The following is a 17886-nucleotide window of genomic DNA, read 5'->3' on the forward strand; positions in this document are numbered from 1 at the left end:
CTGTTGTAGGGAGGAGTCTTGTGGGTTGACCAACTGGCCACAGGCATCTGGCTTTTAGCAGTCTACATTTGCTACTAATCATGATTAGTCAATACTTTTCTAAACCAGTGCATGTTGACAAGTTTTCTGCAATGTTACTGACTTCTCAAAGAGGACTTGGTGCTGATTCAACCCAGCTGTGTTCTCTAAGTTCATCAAACATTTGTTTAGTGTGATAACCTCTGACCAGCTTTCAAGACACTTTATTCTTCTTGGCTTCATGAGCTAAGCTACTGTGGTGGAAGGTGTGTTCTACTTAAGTGAGAAACTGACTGACTGGAATGTACCACTCCACAGCCTCATATAAATCACAACATTCTTCCCAAGCAGTGGTCTGGAAAGCCACTGTGACCTGGAAGAGCTGTGATGCCATCAGCAGGGAGCTCTCCATGGATGGAAAGAAAGGCATCATTTCATCCTTTTATTTCCCCAAAGCGCTGGCTTTTGTCTCGCACCTACCATGCTTATCAGAATGATAAATTAATAAGCAATGCTGGGAGGGACGGCCTGACGAACCAACCCCCGTTCCCCTGGATTTCGCCCACTTTAGACGCCTGACTCTACAGCGCTGCATTTGCCTGCCAGAGGCAAGACTGGCAGCCTGGGATGTGCCAAGCGCTTGGCTCTCAATTCAAAACAAAACTGTATAGGAGGGAATTTGTGAGTTAGCTGATTTGCAAACACTAGAGCAAGTCGCCATGTAAACATTTGTCTTGTGTCTCTCAGGTTCTTCCATTTCTCTCAGGCAGCCACCTGGATGCCACCCTGACAGCATCAAAACATGCTGCTCCTCAAGTGACCAGTGAATCCCTGTTCACACTGAAATAAACCCAGCTTCTTTCAGACCATTAAAAAAGAAACCTGAAAGCCCCCCCCACAAAACAACAAAACAAAACAAAACCCAACCAAAAAACCTTCATGCAGCAGTCATCACAGAGCACATTAGTAAGTATGGTAGGAGAGCCTCCAGTGTTGTTCAGAATCAATGTTAGGCCAGCAGGTGTGTGCCCAAGTGTCCATGAACATGTCACTTGGAGGGAGCCATTGCCCAGGGAACCTGAATGAAAAAGGAGCTGCAGCTACACTCACATGGGTTGGCTGAGACTGTCCCATCACAAGTACATCCCGACTTTAAATAAAAGTTACTTGGGCATGTGAATACGTTCTACACCCCCAACTCCAAATGCCAGTTTACTGAATCATCACACAAGCCAGCATATACTGGGTCTGACCAAACGTATGTGGTGAGTAACCATTTGGACTCTTCACCGTAAGCCTAAAAGTTAGTTCTTCTGTTTGCCCCCTTTTCGCAATTGAAGAAGTGTTGGGTGACTTGGCTGAAAATTCCACAGCAGAGCCAGAATCTGAACACAGATTAAGGATACAGATTCTGTCTTCTTTTGCTAAATTCACTTGCTTGGTAATAAAATAAAAAGCCTACATGACAAAAGACACTTAAAGGATATCACAGAGCACTGGTACTCCTATGTCCCCAAAGAACCTTCCCATTTAGCTTTAGTGTGACTACTTATTTCCAACTCACTCAACTCCAGGGTTGAAGCACCAATCATGGTAAATTAAAAAAAAAAAAGGGAGAGTTATAATCAGGAAGTTTTGAAAAATTGGAAAGAGGAAAAAACAACTAATGGTTGAATTATTTTCTTTGAACGTTTTGTAGTATTGCAGGGTCAGAAGGTCCTAACCAAGGTTATCTAATCTAGTTCTTGCCCCAGGCAGGATGACTTAAGTCATCCCAAAGAAAGGAAGGTTCACACAATTTGTAAAGATCTTCCTGAATTCTACCTACCTGAGAGGCAAGTTATAAGCATCACTTGCCTGTCGGAGGCTCCACGAAATGCTCTGGAGCCTTTGAGAGGAAAGGTACAGCACAAATGCAAATTATTAACAATATAAATCAGCTCAGTTCCCGTAAGCATAGCCACCTAACCCAGCCGAAGGAATGCATGAGGAGCTACAATGCCAGTCTTTGTCAGAAAATATATTTATTATTGATAGTGAGTGAAGTAAAGATGTGAGTATTCACTATAGAGGTTACATCAGCCAAGGTTGCCTTCATATTGATAAAAATACCGTATCTCACTTGTAATCATAAACATTATTCCAGTAGAAGAGGTACATTTTCTCTCCTTTTTGTCTTCTTGCCTGTATAATCACCATAATAAGTTAAAATGAAACAGCTCTTACATAATCAAAGGAGAAAAGAGAGAGAAACCCAACATGCCACAGCCTCGACAATTCCACCCAGCACTGCGGCCTCCAGATCTGTTTTCTGGCTCTCTCCACCCAGCACTGCTGCCCCCAGATTTATGTTTTCTGGCTCTCTCCTCACCTAACTCCAATTAATTTAGCCCCCCACCCTGTCCTACTTTGTTAGGGTGCAGGTTCACCACATGATGGGGCTAGCTCAGAAGAGAAACATTTTATGGTCAGTGGAAGTTGAATAGAAAGTACCAAATGGTGGAGAGGGCTGCCCTTCTCTTTTAATCATCATAAGAGGGTTTACTAATACTGAAGTGCGTCCTTTAATGACTGATCCCTGATCACCGCGTTGGCCCTTCAAACTGCTCCTGTTCAAAATGTGAAATGATTCTGCTGAATCCATTCTTGGTGTCTCTCTTTAGTGGTCTTCTCATTAGTGGTCTTCTCTTCAAATGGGTTATTTTCTTACTAGGAAAAAAAATGTTCCATCTCTGGAATTAACGTTGATGGTGTTTTGCTCGTTCTGAAAGTTTTTATCCTCCCTTCTCAAGCATGCTCTGAAAGACAAACAGAAAGCGTAAGTTTTACCACCAGGAGAGGGCAAAAAATAAATGGCACTAACTATTTAGTATGATTTTTTCAAATTTCAATAGATATTGCTTTTCAAATATCTAACTTTAAAAACACAGAAAACAAGGCATATGCTTCCTGTTCTCAAAATATTGCTCCTTTAATCAACACCATCGCTTTATCACGTATGATCTTTAAATGACCCCTCTCACCACCATATGGGTTGAAAACTCCAACAAGGCTGGGCACGGTAGATTACGCATGTGATCCCAGCACTTTGGGAGGCCAAGTAGGGGGGCAGATCACTTGAGCCCAGGAGCTTGAAATCAGCCTGCGCAACACAGTGAAACTCTATCCCTACCAAAACCAAAAACATTAGCTGGGCATGGTGGTGTGTGCCTGTAGTCTCAGTTACTCGAGAGGCTGAGGTGGGAGGATCCCTTGAGCCTGGGAGGCAGAGGGTGCAGTGAGCCATGATCATGCCACTGTACTCCAACCTGGGCAACAGAGTAAGACTCTGTTTCTAATAGAAAGCAAAAGTGCTTCTGGTAGGGGCATTTGGAAATGTTGGGAGCATGGCTGACGGATGCAGTGATTGGGGGAAAGCTATGGCCAAGGCAGTGCAGGGATCAAACCCCAACTCCAAAGGTTCTGAGAGGGAATCTCTTCATTAGACAAACACAAGATTCCTTCTCGGAGAAGGAGAACACAGATGTTCATGTGCTCATGAGGCTGGACAGAGCTACACAGATTAGTACCTATGCCCAGATTGCAGAAACGGACCCTGCATTCTATTTAGTTATTTATTTGGGGGAATTTGGGGGATGTGGATGTAGACAGGAAGAATTCTTAACTATCAAATGAAAACTCTATACCCAGCTGAAATGGGGCTATACTGCCTCCATTTTTAGAGGTCTTTAAGAAGAAAAAAGTGTTACTTTCCCCTCTAGTTTTGCAACCACTCAGAGAGGCAAGGTGAGGCCGAGGTTGCCTCCAGTTTATCCATTACCACCTGCCTCCCGCCAGCACTCACCCTTCCAGCCATCCACACACCTGGCTCTCCACTGAGCTCCTACCAGGTACCACTGCACTCAGTTCAGTGCACTGGGGAAACCAATACACACACCGGTGGAACATTCAGGAATAATAAAAGGTAATAATTTGCTAACTTTTATTTATTTGCTAACTACATGCTAAAATTTATTTTATTGTATATACAGCATAACATTTAATAGGAACAAAATAGTATCTCGTAGAAAGTAATGTTTTCCTTCCTTCTGTTTCCCAGTTTCTGTGTCCCCTTCCAGAGACGGTCACAGTTCACAAGAGGAATGGTTCTGCCTGGTGCAGAGGGCAAGCCTGTAGCTGGAGTGAGCAGGGAAGGCTTCTCCAAAGACCTTCCACCATGGAGAGAATCCAGGGGGAGGACTGGCGTGGGACTGGGAGGAACGAGGGGAGAAAGCAGTGGCCAGGATTCAGGGAGAAAACAAGTCCAGCACACACGGAATCCTGAGGGGTGAGGCCTAGCTGGAAGAAAGAGTACATGTGCAGGACTGACCAAGAGAAAGGGTGGAAAGAGGGCCCAGGACGGACGCCAGGCTGAGACATATCCTGCTAGCCACAGAAAACCTAGAGGAATGCTTTTACGTAGGAGAATGGCATTTAGGAATGTTAACCTGACATCCTCGGCATGATGGATCCAACAGAGGGGAGTCTGCAGGTAGGAAGGCCAAGGAGGAGGTAGATTAGAAACCAGACAAGGGCAGAAACAAGAGCTAGAGCTACACGGGAAGAAAAAGGGAAATGGTGACACCCAAGGTATGGGAGGATCCTTGGTGACAAGGACAGTGATGGGGTCACCAAGAGAAACAGGGAAGTCTGTGAGATCCTGAGAAGGAGGAGGATGACTTAAATTTTGGGTTTGTCAGACAATTTTGGGTGAGACATCCAAAATGGAAATGTCTAGAAGGAAGTTGCAGGCCTTCTGAGGTCAAAAGTCTCTAGACACAATGATTTAGGGTCAAAAATTTAAAAATGATTGAAATTAAGGGGACAGAACAGAAAGAGTAGAAGTCAAACAAGATGGTGTATTGGGTTACAGGAGCAAAGGGTGGATAGATTATCCTAAAGTGTCCATCATTATAGGTTTCTAAGAAGCCTATGTCCATAGGGCACAAAATAAGATATAAAGGCAAGTAAACTTAGACATAACACACACAGAGTGATCAGAAAAACAATGATTATGTCACACAGAAAGTAAATTTAAAAAGCCAGATGCATTTAGAGAAAACAGGAAAAACCAAGTAGGTGCAGTGGAAGATTCTGCTCAGCAGAGTTGTCCTGTAAGAACTCACACTGGAATATGAGGCACAAGACCCATGTTTGTTGGGAAAATAACACACTGAGCAGCCACCATGTAAGAGACACCACCTGGCAGTGTCACAGCGTCACAGCATCTCAGCTATGCTTGCCTGCTTGTGAACTGATCTGTGTGAGTCTCTCCAAGTACATGGATGATAAGTTCTCTGAATTCCAGGTATATAGACAACCTCACTACATCATGCTTTATTAAATACAAAATGGAAGCCAGTATAAAGCAGATCTATACTGAGCCTATCTAAAGGAATTCAGTTACCAGAGAGAGTGATCTCTTTATAAATGATGGCACTGGGCCATTTGCATTTGGGGGGTTATAGGTTCACTGCTTTCTTCAACACACTGATGGGAGCTTGGAGCTGTCATCTGCCTGGCCAAGATTACATAGCTGTGCCCCTCTCTACAATTTTGGGCTTAGGGTTATAAGGATAACCACAGGACAATGCACCTCTTTTCAAATATTGCAAAATAATCTGCAGCTGCCACAACTTAATGAAGCAATAGTTAAAGAGTGTTATCGCGAGTCTAGAGATTTTTTTTACTGTTCTCCCTGCAACCTCAACCAAATATAGATGGGTAATTTTTCAACCAAATCATATCATGCTAAGAATGTTAGGCTATCTTTCAGAAAGAGGGACAAGATGGGACCTGGCTGGTCTGAGGATGAGCAGGCCAGTCTCACATAAAGACACTAAATAACATTTTATAACCCCTTTAACCACATTCACAAAATACCCTGTTACATGTATTAAAATTCTGATCCTCAAAGACAGCACAGTGGTTCAGCTGATTTGTGGTGACTCCTTGAAGACATGTGGGACCACCACAGAAAAGCACCAGGGCTGATCTATAAACATTTTGTCAAACTGCACTCACTTGCTACCAAAGGGTGGCAGAGGTGGTACAAAACCATCTCAATTCTATCTGAGAAATTAACAAACACAATCGCAGGCTGGATTTTTAAAAAAGATGAATTCATCTGTCAAACATTCTGGGTTATTATTATATTCCAGCTATGCAACAAAACCTGCTCCAACCCAGACCCCAGGGCTTTTGGCTGGAGGGATCTGAAGGTCTGGTGGGGTCTGTGTTATTCAGCTTTCACCTTATAGGTTCTTCTACTGTCTCTATTGGTTCTGTAAGTAGCTGCTGTTGGGCTGAATTTCAACGCTGCATAAATTTAACACTGCATAAATTAACATAGGAAATTCCCTAAAGAATGAGGGAGAAGCTTTGCAAGTTATAAAAAATTGCTTCCTTCATTTAAGGAACTGCTAACACTTAATCTTAATGTGGAGAAAGAGATTCCTTGCTTTTGCTCATCATTCACGTATTTGGGCCTGCAGAAACTCCTTTTATAAACAGCTGGGTAAATCACCAAAAGAAGACAGTGGTTCAGGCATGAACACTGCTCTTTTCCCAAGTCTTTTTCTCATTCAAGCCACTGAGGAACAACCGGAGCTCACAAATAAGAATAGCGCCCCTGGAGACCTGAGACTGCACGTCATTTCCGCTTATTAAAACCTTCCTAACCATCCTAACCACTTGCCTCAAATATTTTTGTTACGCAGTAATCTCATCCACTGATTTTTGAATCACGGCTTTCTTGGAGGGGTTGACTATCATAGCAGCATGCCAGCTACTGTCTGTGTTGATAATTTAAGAGAAATGGTGGCAACCCTGGGTTGCTAACCAATCATCACGAAGAGAAAAGTGGTTTGTTTTTAAAGATACCACTCAGGGTGCTTGTCTCTGGGTGAGCTTACCCAGCGCCTCACCAAGACTTCAGGCCTCATAAAGCTGGGTAGAGAAGCAGGAAGGTTTACCTAACCAAGGAAAAATGAAACTGGAGATGTGTCCTGGCACAGACCTGGTCTCAAGATACGAGTTTCACTAAGGAGGGTCAGGAAAAGTGGGGAGTGGGAGACACTGGAGCTTCGAAGGAAAAAGACAGAATGAGAAGACTGTGCATGAGACAGGAAGGAAAAGTCATCTATAAATTGAATTTATGGGAAGCAAAAAGCGAGTTTTGCTTGTGCACCAAGTACTGTTCTTCACTACCTGGAAATCTGATTAGTTCACTTATTTTGTTTTCAATATGTGTCTATTCCCTGCAGCAAGAGCTGTTTGTTCTTTGTTCCTCCTGCTTTGGAGGAAATACAAGTTAACTTTTTTCTGCCTGGATCTTGCTTTATATCTTCTATGACAAATGCTCTGTATAATATTCAAATTAAGTTACAAGTAATTAACTGTTTATACAGCTAGCTGCAATAACAGACAAAACACTAACGTACTGCAGTTCTAACTTTTGAAGGACGAGCACGAGAAAAGAAATACCTATTAAGAAAAATGAAAATCTATTACCATGGTTGTATTTCTTCTATTAAACTCAGATTTTAAAAAAAGAGAAAATGTCACGAAGCAACGATTACTCTCGGAAAGTGGTTTAGAAAAGGATTCCTATGATGGAACAGGCTGGGGTAAGAAATTTAAAGTTTGGAATTTTGTTTGCTTTGATCTGACTCTAAATTCAAAGGGCTGCCCTACCAAAAGATGGGAAATCTATTATGAAATACCCACGCGTCAGTCACCCTGTGTACCAGCATCCCAGCTGGGCAATTAATAAATGTCATCAGGTGATGATGATAAAGCAGCTTTCGAACACAATAAAAACATGCTCCTGGAGGGCTTCCCAGAAAGTTAACCTTCTTGATTATCTTCGTGCTCTCTGAAAGTGGCCACTGTGTACATCGGGGGGACCCAGGCAGGGTGACTGGGAGCAGCAGAACCAAGGGAGGGTCTGGTCATAGCTGTGAGCTAGTCAGGGGACTGGGGTCACCTACTGTTTCAATGGAAGCAAGAGAAGAGGGGAAGAGGATCTCTTTTCAAGGCTTCCATCCTCTTCCCATGTCATCTTCCAATTTGCTCCTAAGCCTAAAGATTCATTCCTAGGGTTGGTCTGATGAGAGCTCTGCCAGGTAGCTTTGACCTGTGGGGAGTCACAGCTCCCCATCTCCCAAAAGATGGAAAACAAGGACTTGGCAGGACCTCTGAAAGGTCAAAGACCTTTAGTGTAATTCGGGCCAATGGCTCTAAGAGCAATCGTTTTCAAACTTTGGGTACAGAGTCTTCTGGGAAATTTGGTCAAAGTTCGGATGCCCAGGCCTCACCCCAGACCTTCTGAATCAGAATTGCCAGGGATGGGGATTGGGTGGGTACATTTTAAAAAACCCCTCAGGGGATTCTGATGCTCACCCACATGTGACACGTGTGGTCTGACACGACAGGAAAAATACCCTGGTTTTGAATTTAAAAGTGGGCTGTTTGGTCTGGGTTCTGCCCTTCCACAGATCATTTAAATTCTCTGGAAGCTAATTTTTGCACGTGAAAACATGAGGTTGGGTTACATGATCTCTAGGCTCCTTTTAGCTCCAACAGCCTATAAGTCTATTAAATCATTTGCATCTAATGGAGAGTTCATCTGAAAACAATGATAACACACAGCTTGCTCTGGCAATAGGTTTTTCTTTCAAGAACCTTGATTTTTAAGCAAAAGCTACTACTATGTTTTCAGGACCCCTTCATACTCAAAATATGTCACAGACTTAGGAGCACTGAATCCTGGTCTAATATAAATACAGTTCACAGGGGAGATGAAATGCATTGTCCTTCAGAAGGCGGACAGAAATTGTGCCAGGGCAAATTCCTCCATATGCACTGAGCCTGAGGCTTTGACTTAGGAAGCCAACCAAATACTGGAGATGTCAATGGTATTTTAGAAACGAGACAACGGGGTCCACTAGCCTTAAGTTGGAGAGCTGTCATATTAGGATCTAGCCTCATTTACTGGGTCCTGACCCCGTATTCCTCACGGCGGCCAGGTTCCTTTCTGATCTCTCCAAAGAGATCAGCAGGAAGCATGTAGGTCTGAGGTGGGGTAGTCTCATTTACAAGACGTCCTTATTGTGAGCTGAGCTACCTGTTTGTGTGGCTACTGCCCCACTGCCTGCTTACTGCCTGAACTTCTGCTATGGTCTGGGGGACCCCTGACGGACTCATCATCTAACTTCAGGTCCCACACTGACCTCCGTCCCTTGGGCATCTCCTGGGGTTGGTCCTTGCTTCTGGTCCCAGTTTGCCCTTGGTTGACAGGCTCCAGGTTGCTGGCTTCCTGCTCTGTTTTCAGAATCCCTCACTTCCCATGGTACTTCACAGGATGAAAGGCATCACAATCCAGGGGAGGCTTACGACTGGCTGGAGGGAGCCTGCGTTTTCTAATGGCCTTTATTAGCCGGCAGGCTACATTCTGCCAGCCAGCGCAGACAGCTGTTTTTCACTTCACTGACTTTGGAAAAACTGTGAAACTGTTTCTATTCCCTCCCAGTTCTTTCTGCCACCTTGGCTTCCCCAGGGCTGTCAGGAGTGTGAACCTCAAAGAAAGAGTACGTAGCAGTGGGAGGCCAGGCGGCAGCAGACCAATCAGAAATGCAAGTGTTCTTCCCAAGTGAACGTTAAAGATGGACAGCAAAATTTAAGAGGCGAAGGCACAAATACTGGAGGTCTCAAAAGGAGACGTGCTGCTTGTACCACACGAGCCATGTCTCTTCATCTGAGTGCACCTATGAACAGGCACGCTTATGCACACCACCTTTTGCTCTCTATACATGAAGGCAGAATCAGACCTAGAATAACAGAGCTAGATGGCCCTCATGAATCACCTGGTTCAAACCTTCAATTTATCAAAGCAACTGAAGTTCAAGTCACCATAATTAGATTAGGATGGCAGCAATAGCATTTCCTATAAACCCCACCCTCCCAGTGAACACAGAATGTGCCATAAGGGTCCAGCCAGCTTCTGCACTTTTCTGTCAATAGCAGCAGGGCTGGGAAAAAGCTGAAACGCTTAGACTAGCGACTCCCAATGTAGTCCAATTCTGCAAGTAAATAGCAGAGAAGTGGTATGTCCCAGGGAATGGTCCCAGAGGTAATGCAGGTCTGACAGCAAACCCTTTCGACACCCTTCCCCTTTTTTAAAAAACAGAAGTTGGGCACACTTTGGTCTACCCGTGAGCAAATACGATTGGCTTCTCGTTCCCACTCCTTTCCATTTCTCCTGTAAGGTAGGTGTAGTAAGATAGAATGGGAACCTGGCATCAAAGGTAAGAAGAGGTAATCCAATCTTGCCGAGCTTGAGGAAGTTACGAGGCTAAGCAGATATGAGAAATAAAAGACACAGAAGTATGTATCAATCGATGTGCTCCTTCATTTGTAAATACTGTATCTCATATAGCCAGCCAGCCGGTAGCTTTTAAGTCTTAGAAGTAATAATTAGAGCTATTTAATATCTCTTTACACTCAGGAAGAGCACATAACTTAATACACAAGAACTAATAGTCTAAATGTCTCATGTCAACCCATGAGAAATTGTTGAAGAACAGCTGAAGAAACACTGATGTGAATAAGTGGATAAATAAGCAGAGAGGAACAGTAAGGCTAAGGAATATCTGGAAATTTTCCCATCAGTAAAACCTATTAGTCTCTAGAACAATGCCCCAGGGAACCCGTGAAAGGCCAATCTTATGAGTTATTTAAAGGTGGAGTGGACTTAGCCATTGGAATTATTCCATGGGGGAACCCCTTGCACTGTGCGAGATATGGGCAACACAGCCTAATGGCTTGTGGTCATGTGCAGTGTTTTCCATGTTTAGCATGTCCAGCTTGTTGTCTGGATTTAACAGGAAATATAACAAGGAAATATAAGAAGTCGGCCCATGAGGAACTGCTAAAACAGGCAGTAGGGACCATGTATCTTGCTGGAGTCTCTTCAAACATTAGGGGCACAGCTGGGGTCACGAGATTAGACTAAATTCACAAGGAGCAAAAGGACAACTTGGTATTGGAGGGAAAGTAACTGCTCGTGAAACGCTGACAGAAGCTCCTTCTGGCCACTGTGGCGTGATCTTAAAATGGGCCAGTGCCAAGTTGCCCCTTTCATCACAGGCTTCATCAACCCACTCCCCACGTGTGACCTTCAGACTCTGTCCCCCGCTCGTTAGATCTTCCACGTTCTGTGCCCTCCCTTTATTGCTTCCGCTCTCCCTTTCCCTCACTGACTTATTTCTGTATTAGTGGATGATGGATGGATGCCCCTTCACAAACTTACCCACTCAAAAACCAAACACCACTTATGTATTTTGAAATTTTTTGTTTTTACGGCAAGGTACATCTTGGTCTAGCTGTGATTTACTATTGTGACTTCCCTGAGTTTCAATGCTCTCAACTGGAAAATGGTGAAAATAAAACCATCTCTATTTACATCTCAGGTTGTCATAAGAAAACAAGTAAAAGAATGGATGTGAAATGACCGTGCACTCCTAACTACTGCAGAAATGTCAGGCAGTGCAGCTTCTTGGTTCTTGTCCATTTCAATGTTGCCCATCTTAGGAAAAAAGGTTTGACGGCTTCTATCTTTTTAATACTAACTTGTATTATACACCTCCTAATAACTGAATACAAGAGCCATGAAAACAATAGATACTCCAAACATACTAGCTGAAAATAACAGACTGGAGATTGAGGGGGAAAAAAGAGGGTCTCTTTTGAAATCATTAATAATAATTTGATGCTTTTGGCTGACCTGTTTAGTAAATTTCCGCACAATAATGCAACTGAGGAAAGAAGGGGAAAAATAAGATTTACTGAATACTTTATATAAAGGTAATCCTTACAACATTACCCCAATTTACAGATGAGAAAACTCAAGCCCTAAGGTCACAGAGCTAGTAAAAGGACAGGGTACAAACTCAGGTCTGCCAGATTCAAACTCGCTAGCGCGCCATGTGGCGTATTTGATTTTGTCATAACTTAACTTTGCTTTATCCTATAAATATATACCATTGATGTCACAGGACGATGTGTAGATAATTCAACACAACCCAGACAGGCAGGATGGGGTCAGCACTCCCAATGCCCCTGCGGCTGCCACTGTGGTAATGTTACAAATCACATGGTACAAACAGGCACGTATGTTAGAGACCAGCATTGAAACATACACTTTGTCACAGTCACTCTTTTCCACTGGCCACCACCTCAATAAGGCACTATTATCAAGTTAGAAAAATCCATGAATCAACCTACAAGTCCCAAGTCCTTCAGTTTGTATTCATATTGAAGGCTGGGGTTTATTAAGAGCATATCAGAAACTATTTTCGACAAATAAAATGTACTAACTTAACATCAGCAACATTACCTCTACCAAAGACCTTTAAAGAAAAGGATTCCTGGCATGCTACTAAGAGTTATGCTACATGCAAGAAACAGAAAAAAGTTGCCAGCCACTAGGCTTTTAAGGACAACATAGGCTTTTAATAAATATTGATTATATTTTTTTCCACCAATGTTACTGTTATTTTCCAGCTATCCAGACAATATTAACCCTCCCATCGGATATTTGCAGAGTATAAAAATTTTACACCAAGTGATATTATTATAACTACAGCAAATTAGGCTGCAGAAAGGCATGCTGTGTAACTCAAACACTAGATTTAGTTGGGTTAGAAGGTCAAATCTATGGAGTTTGTCAGCAGAAGGAATCAAGGTTTCCAACAATTTCCGCCTCTCAGAACAACCTATATCCAACTGTTAAATTGGTTAAATGATAGGCAATTATGTGACCTGCCAGAATGGATAATTTGCTTCAGGGTTTATCATTAGCTTTCTAAAGTACATAAATTAGAGAAAATGCACGTCCTGTGAACATCGTATTATTCTGATATGAAGGGTCAAGAGAAGAATATGGCTATGGTCTATAAAAGCAGTGGAATTCTTTTTTAAATGCTATCTCTGGTTTCCCTTTCCCTGTCCAATTAAGTGGACTCTGTCAAACTAGTGGAAGGGTTGGACAGTGACTGAACGGTGGGGTTTTTTTTTTAACCTGGCCCTCTGCCTGACTACCTGCTGCTTATGGGCCCAAAGGTGCCAGCTCTTAATCTGTATCCTCTTCACTGGCTCTAAATATTGGCCTCAAAGTATGAGGAATGACCTTGAGAACATTATTATTAGAAGACAAAAGCTCAGGGCAAGTGGAGAAAAGTATAATCTTAGTAGAATCCTTTTTTCTGCAAGTAAATGAGTTGAACGCAAGGAAGATATGGGCTCTTTGACAATGAATGGACAGAAGTTATGCCCTAATCAACTCATTACAGTAATTCTTGATGATGACGACTAGGGCTTAGAAAGCCTTTTCACACACAGCGGCCCACTTAGTCCTTACCACTGCCCCAGGTCATCCAGTTTTCGATTTGCCCAGTGCCCCCACTGGCCTGGCTGGCACACCTACCTGTTTGGCATGATTGACACAGTGCATATACTGGGTGGCCAGAGAGGAGCATTTGAGGGTCTGGTGGGTGTTCTCACGGTAACACTGAAGAATTTTGGCCTGCAGATCAGCACAGACTGGATGAGACTCATACCGCCTGAAAACAAACACAGGGACCGCTGAGACCAATGGTCTTCATTCAGAATAACAATCAAGGTTAAAGAACACACAAAACGTACAGTAAGACACAGATGTTGCAAATGTAGAAAAAAGTTTAAGAGAAAGAATTTTCCTTAAACTTTAAAGATAGCTAAATTTTTCCCATGATAAAAATGACAAAGGGTAAATAAATTCTAAGAAATGAGTTCCATTAACTGACACTGCTGTGAGTTAGTCTGGACAATATAACCGTCCCTTCCAAACCAAAACCGTATCAACACGCCAGAAACTTGGAAGCCCTAAGTTCTCTCTTCCATTCCCATATCCATTTGGCCACAAAGCTGGGGATCCCCGCAGCCTGGTCCTCTTGCTCCACATCACTGTCGTTCCGTTGCTTCCAAGTGAGACGCATCCTAGACTCAAGAAATGACCTCCCAGCTGGTCTCTCAGCTTTGATACCCTCTTCACCTGCCCCTACACACCTTCCAGAGGGTTCTTTCCAATAGGAAATCGAAGACGGTCTCTTTCCCCAGCACTTTCTACACAAAATACAAGGCCAGCTGGCTAGTCCTTCCTGAGCAGGTTCCTGCCTACCCTGTTGCCTTCACCCCCACACCCTGCACACAGCTGAAGCCTGGACAAACCCAGTTCAGGGTTTGGTTCTTACACTTCTCTTCAGGTCTAAGCTCACGCTGCTCTTGCTTCTGGAAATGCTCTACACCCAAACTCCCACCTATGCCTATATATCTGGAGAAAACCTACTCATCCTTTGATACTTCACTCAAGTGTCAGCTTCATTAGCTCTCCACCCCCCAACCCCGGTACAGTCTATCATTCCCTTTATGGTGACCCCATTGGTTCTGTATTCACTTTTCTTGCCATGCACGTGACAGTGACTACACCATACAACCTAATACAATTTAGCAACCTACATTTACTAGAATGCAAATTCCAAGGGCTGTGACTTATTTTGTCACCTCAGCTATTAGACATGGGAACCCCTACAGAAGTCATGTAATACATTTACTCAGTGAATACAAATGGGTACAAAGAAAACATTTTAAAGTCCCTTGGGTTAAAATTTTGCTACTTATACTTACAAATCTCAGATTTTAGTCAGATTGCTTCTGTGAATATCTGAGACCAAATGTAAATGTTTCCAAAAAGCTTATAATATACGCTTGAAAAATGATAATAAACCAAATGAGTTATACAAATGAAGGTAAAATATTCTTATTAACACGGCAGGGAAGTTTGGACTGTAAGGACTAAATACATACAGAGAAAAAAAAACACAGTACTACTACTTTTAATCTAGAAATTCATGTTTTTTCAAATTAGTTTTAATACAAGAAGCTTCCAGTCTTATCACTTCTATTTTTGAAATTTAAATTTGTTATTTCCATAGTAATCTTGAAATCACATTATTTTAAACTTAATGGGTTCTAAAAAAAAACCCCTAGAGAACACAGGGGGAATATTTCTCATCAATATAGAAACCCCTGGGCGACGATTTGTCTCCTCAGTCCTTTTATCCTGTACACTAAGCTAGTATCTATTTTGCTAGAATAGAAACGCAAAGCATGTTGGCAGTTCCCTGACTTCCTACTACCCTCTAAAGAACACAGACATACAGAGAAAAAAAAAAAGTTTCAACAATTTTTCTATAACATCACTTTTACTTTTTCATTCATTATCTTACTGCTTTGTCAAATACCTAAGAACAGAATTTAAATAGAATCCCCAGAGTTTCCATGCTTTAAGATTTCGAACTTCAGATGTCTATGAATTTTTCTGGACACAGATTTCCCTAATCCTTTACCATGAACATCAGGATTTAAAAGGAATCAGTCGTGCTTCAAAGAGTATAGGCACAGATACCACTAAGTGACTAATTATAGCAAGACCTGCATCTAGATAAAGATTGAATAAAATATGATTAAGCATCAGATCAGCTGAACCTAGCAAATACATGACTAATGACTAATAGCTCACAGGAAAGCGGGGTTACATTGTATCCTAGTGTTGACAACTGATCGTGTCTCCAATGTGTCTCAGATTTAAAAGCAGGGGGGAGGAGGTGAGGAGGGAAGGCTAGAACAACCCTGACCAGATATGCAGTCCTTCCTCATTAACATACAGGAAAAGACTGTAAAAATGAGCAGCCACACTGCACATCATAAAGAAGACAGCGTATTTTTTCCTTTAAAAAGACTACTCACAATGGGGTAATTCACCTAATGTTATGGACTCCTCAGAAAGAGGTAGTTTATAGATAAGCATGTATCCTGAGTTGAGCTATTAGTCATGCAAGTTAAAGTCCATGAGTTATTTATGATTTGAAATGTGTCAAAATATACTTTTATCACCACAAATCAATACTACTCACTTCCAGGGCTCTTGATTTCCTGTCTGGTGGTCTGTTCTGTGTGTGTGTGTGTGTGTGTGTGTGTGTGTGTAGTCATCCTCTGATATTCTTTTTGTACACATTTCAATCTGTATTAATGATTCGATGGTAGAAAGAGGGGAAGAGGATGCATAATTGTCCTCCAGCTCCTGGAGTAGACTCTGGGACATTTTCTTGGATTAATCTGTAAGGGTAAAGGTTTGCCTCTGTATTGATCTGTAAAGCTTGTTATACTGCCCTAATGCACTGTTTTCACTTTGGGAAAATGCTAAATGAGATTGCTGTCTAACATTAGAAGGCCATAAAACACAAGCCATGGCACCTTCCATTCAGGATAAAGGTTTCAAAAACATTTCCAATATGCATTATGGTAAACCCTCCATATAATCATAGAGTCAGCAATTGACTTTTATTGACTGCTTTCATTCCTGCTGATGGAAAAAGCCCCTATTAGGCAAAAATAATGAAAGGCAGACTTTCAAGATACCTAGGAAGGAAAATTCAATCTTAGCAGCAAAGGATGATTAGACAAGTTAATTTCTTTGTACGTAAGGAAGAGGCAAATAAATGGTGAATGACAATGTTAAGGATAAAATACAGATATGGAAAACTTAAAACACTAATAAAGAAGTGGGAAAATCTAATAGTTACTCAAAAACATGTTTAGCAAGAAAAAATCGGTGGAACAGAGTCAACCTTCGAAAATATACATTTAACAAAAACAAGAAAAAAAAATTCAGTTTTGTGGTCACTTGAAATTACTGGGAACCTTTCATGGATCCTACCATATGTACACACGTCTCTTTTCTTTTCTTTCTTGTACTCTTTTACTCTGCTCTTCCCTTCCTCTCCCCTCATCTCCACAAGCACTAGCAGCCCGCCCTCCCTACCCCATACAGTGGCACCAAAGGCCCAAGGAGTTGCTGACAGTACCAAAGGTAGAACTGGAGTCCCAAAGATTTGACTCCAGAACAAAATCAAAAGAAGCACTTTTGGTAGGTATTCTGTAGCCTGTCACCAGCAAAACATTTTTTGGCTAATGTTTAATGTTAATATTCACTTAAAAGGCATCTAAAAATATATATCCAAGTATTTTTTCTCATTATACTAACAGGTCTATTGTAGAAACTGTGGAAAAAGACAGAAAAGAATAAAGATACACATTTAGGCTGTTTCTAATTTTTCACTGCTTAAAAAACATGAAGGACATAAATTATTACTACCATTTCTGATTATTACCTTAGGAGACTTTCCTGTAAGTTAAATTAATTGATCAAAGAGAAACAAAAACAGTTTTAGCAAAAACAAAGCGGAGGGAGTATTCAGAAGTCCCCTCTTAAGACTCCGTAACACAGTTACACTTCGTTGTTTGTTTTAAAACTATCTGTTGGTTCCACTGCTGCCTCTACTTTCAAGTCTTAGAATCTTCTTTGATGTGGGTCTGAGGTTTACATTTCAAGTAAACTACTTACCCATCTTTTTAGTTCTGCTAATGTTAATGGTGAGGATAATAAGGTAACTTCAGAGAAGGAAAAAATATGGAGATAACACTCCTCACACCACTCTGCACTCAATCAGTTAGCAGCCACAACTCCCAAGGCTCTGAGGACACTGAAGTCACTCATTATGAGTGTAGGCATCCAAAGAAAGGATCCTTTCCCTGTACCTGAACCAGAAGTACGCTGAGAGAGTTCTACAGATACTATGATGAAAGACCAGAGAGAGGGAGAAGAGAAGGAACAAGAAGGAAAGAAGGAGGGAGACAGAAAATGAATATGAGAATGGCTGGTGTTAAAAG

General features: G+C 42.0%; 1 protein-coding gene across 5 annotated transcripts in view; it reads right to left on the reverse strand.

Annotated features, from left to right (window-relative positions):
- Positions 1 to 2017: 2017 nt before the first annotated feature.
- The window catches only part of CHCHD3 (coiled-coil-helix-coiled-coil-helix domain containing 3), a 294734-nt gene continuing 278865 nt past the window's right edge, over positions 2018 to 17886 (reverse strand). For 3 of the 5 annotated variants that reach the window (XR_003118585.1, XM_025379581.1, XM_025379579.1), the window contains 2 exons: positions 13544 to 13679; positions 2018 to 2816 (listed from right to left, as the gene is read on the reverse strand). Coding sequence is in view for 4 of the 5 variants with exons in the window: in XM_025379581.1 (XP_025235366.1) it covers positions 2793 to 2816; positions 13544 to 13679 (160 nt within the window). In the remaining variant the exon portion in view is untranslated. Of the gene's footprint in view, positions 2817 to 13131; positions 13680 to 17886 lie in introns of those variants that run through there. The other 2 variants (XM_025379578.1, XM_025379577.1) reach the window with 1 other exon arrangement.

This window comes from Theropithecus gelada, chromosome 3 (assembly GCF_003255815.1).
Source record: "Theropithecus gelada isolate Dixy chromosome 3, Tgel_1.0, whole genome shotgun sequence".
NCBI lineage: Eukaryota > Metazoa > Chordata > Mammalia > Primates > Cercopithecidae > Theropithecus > Theropithecus gelada.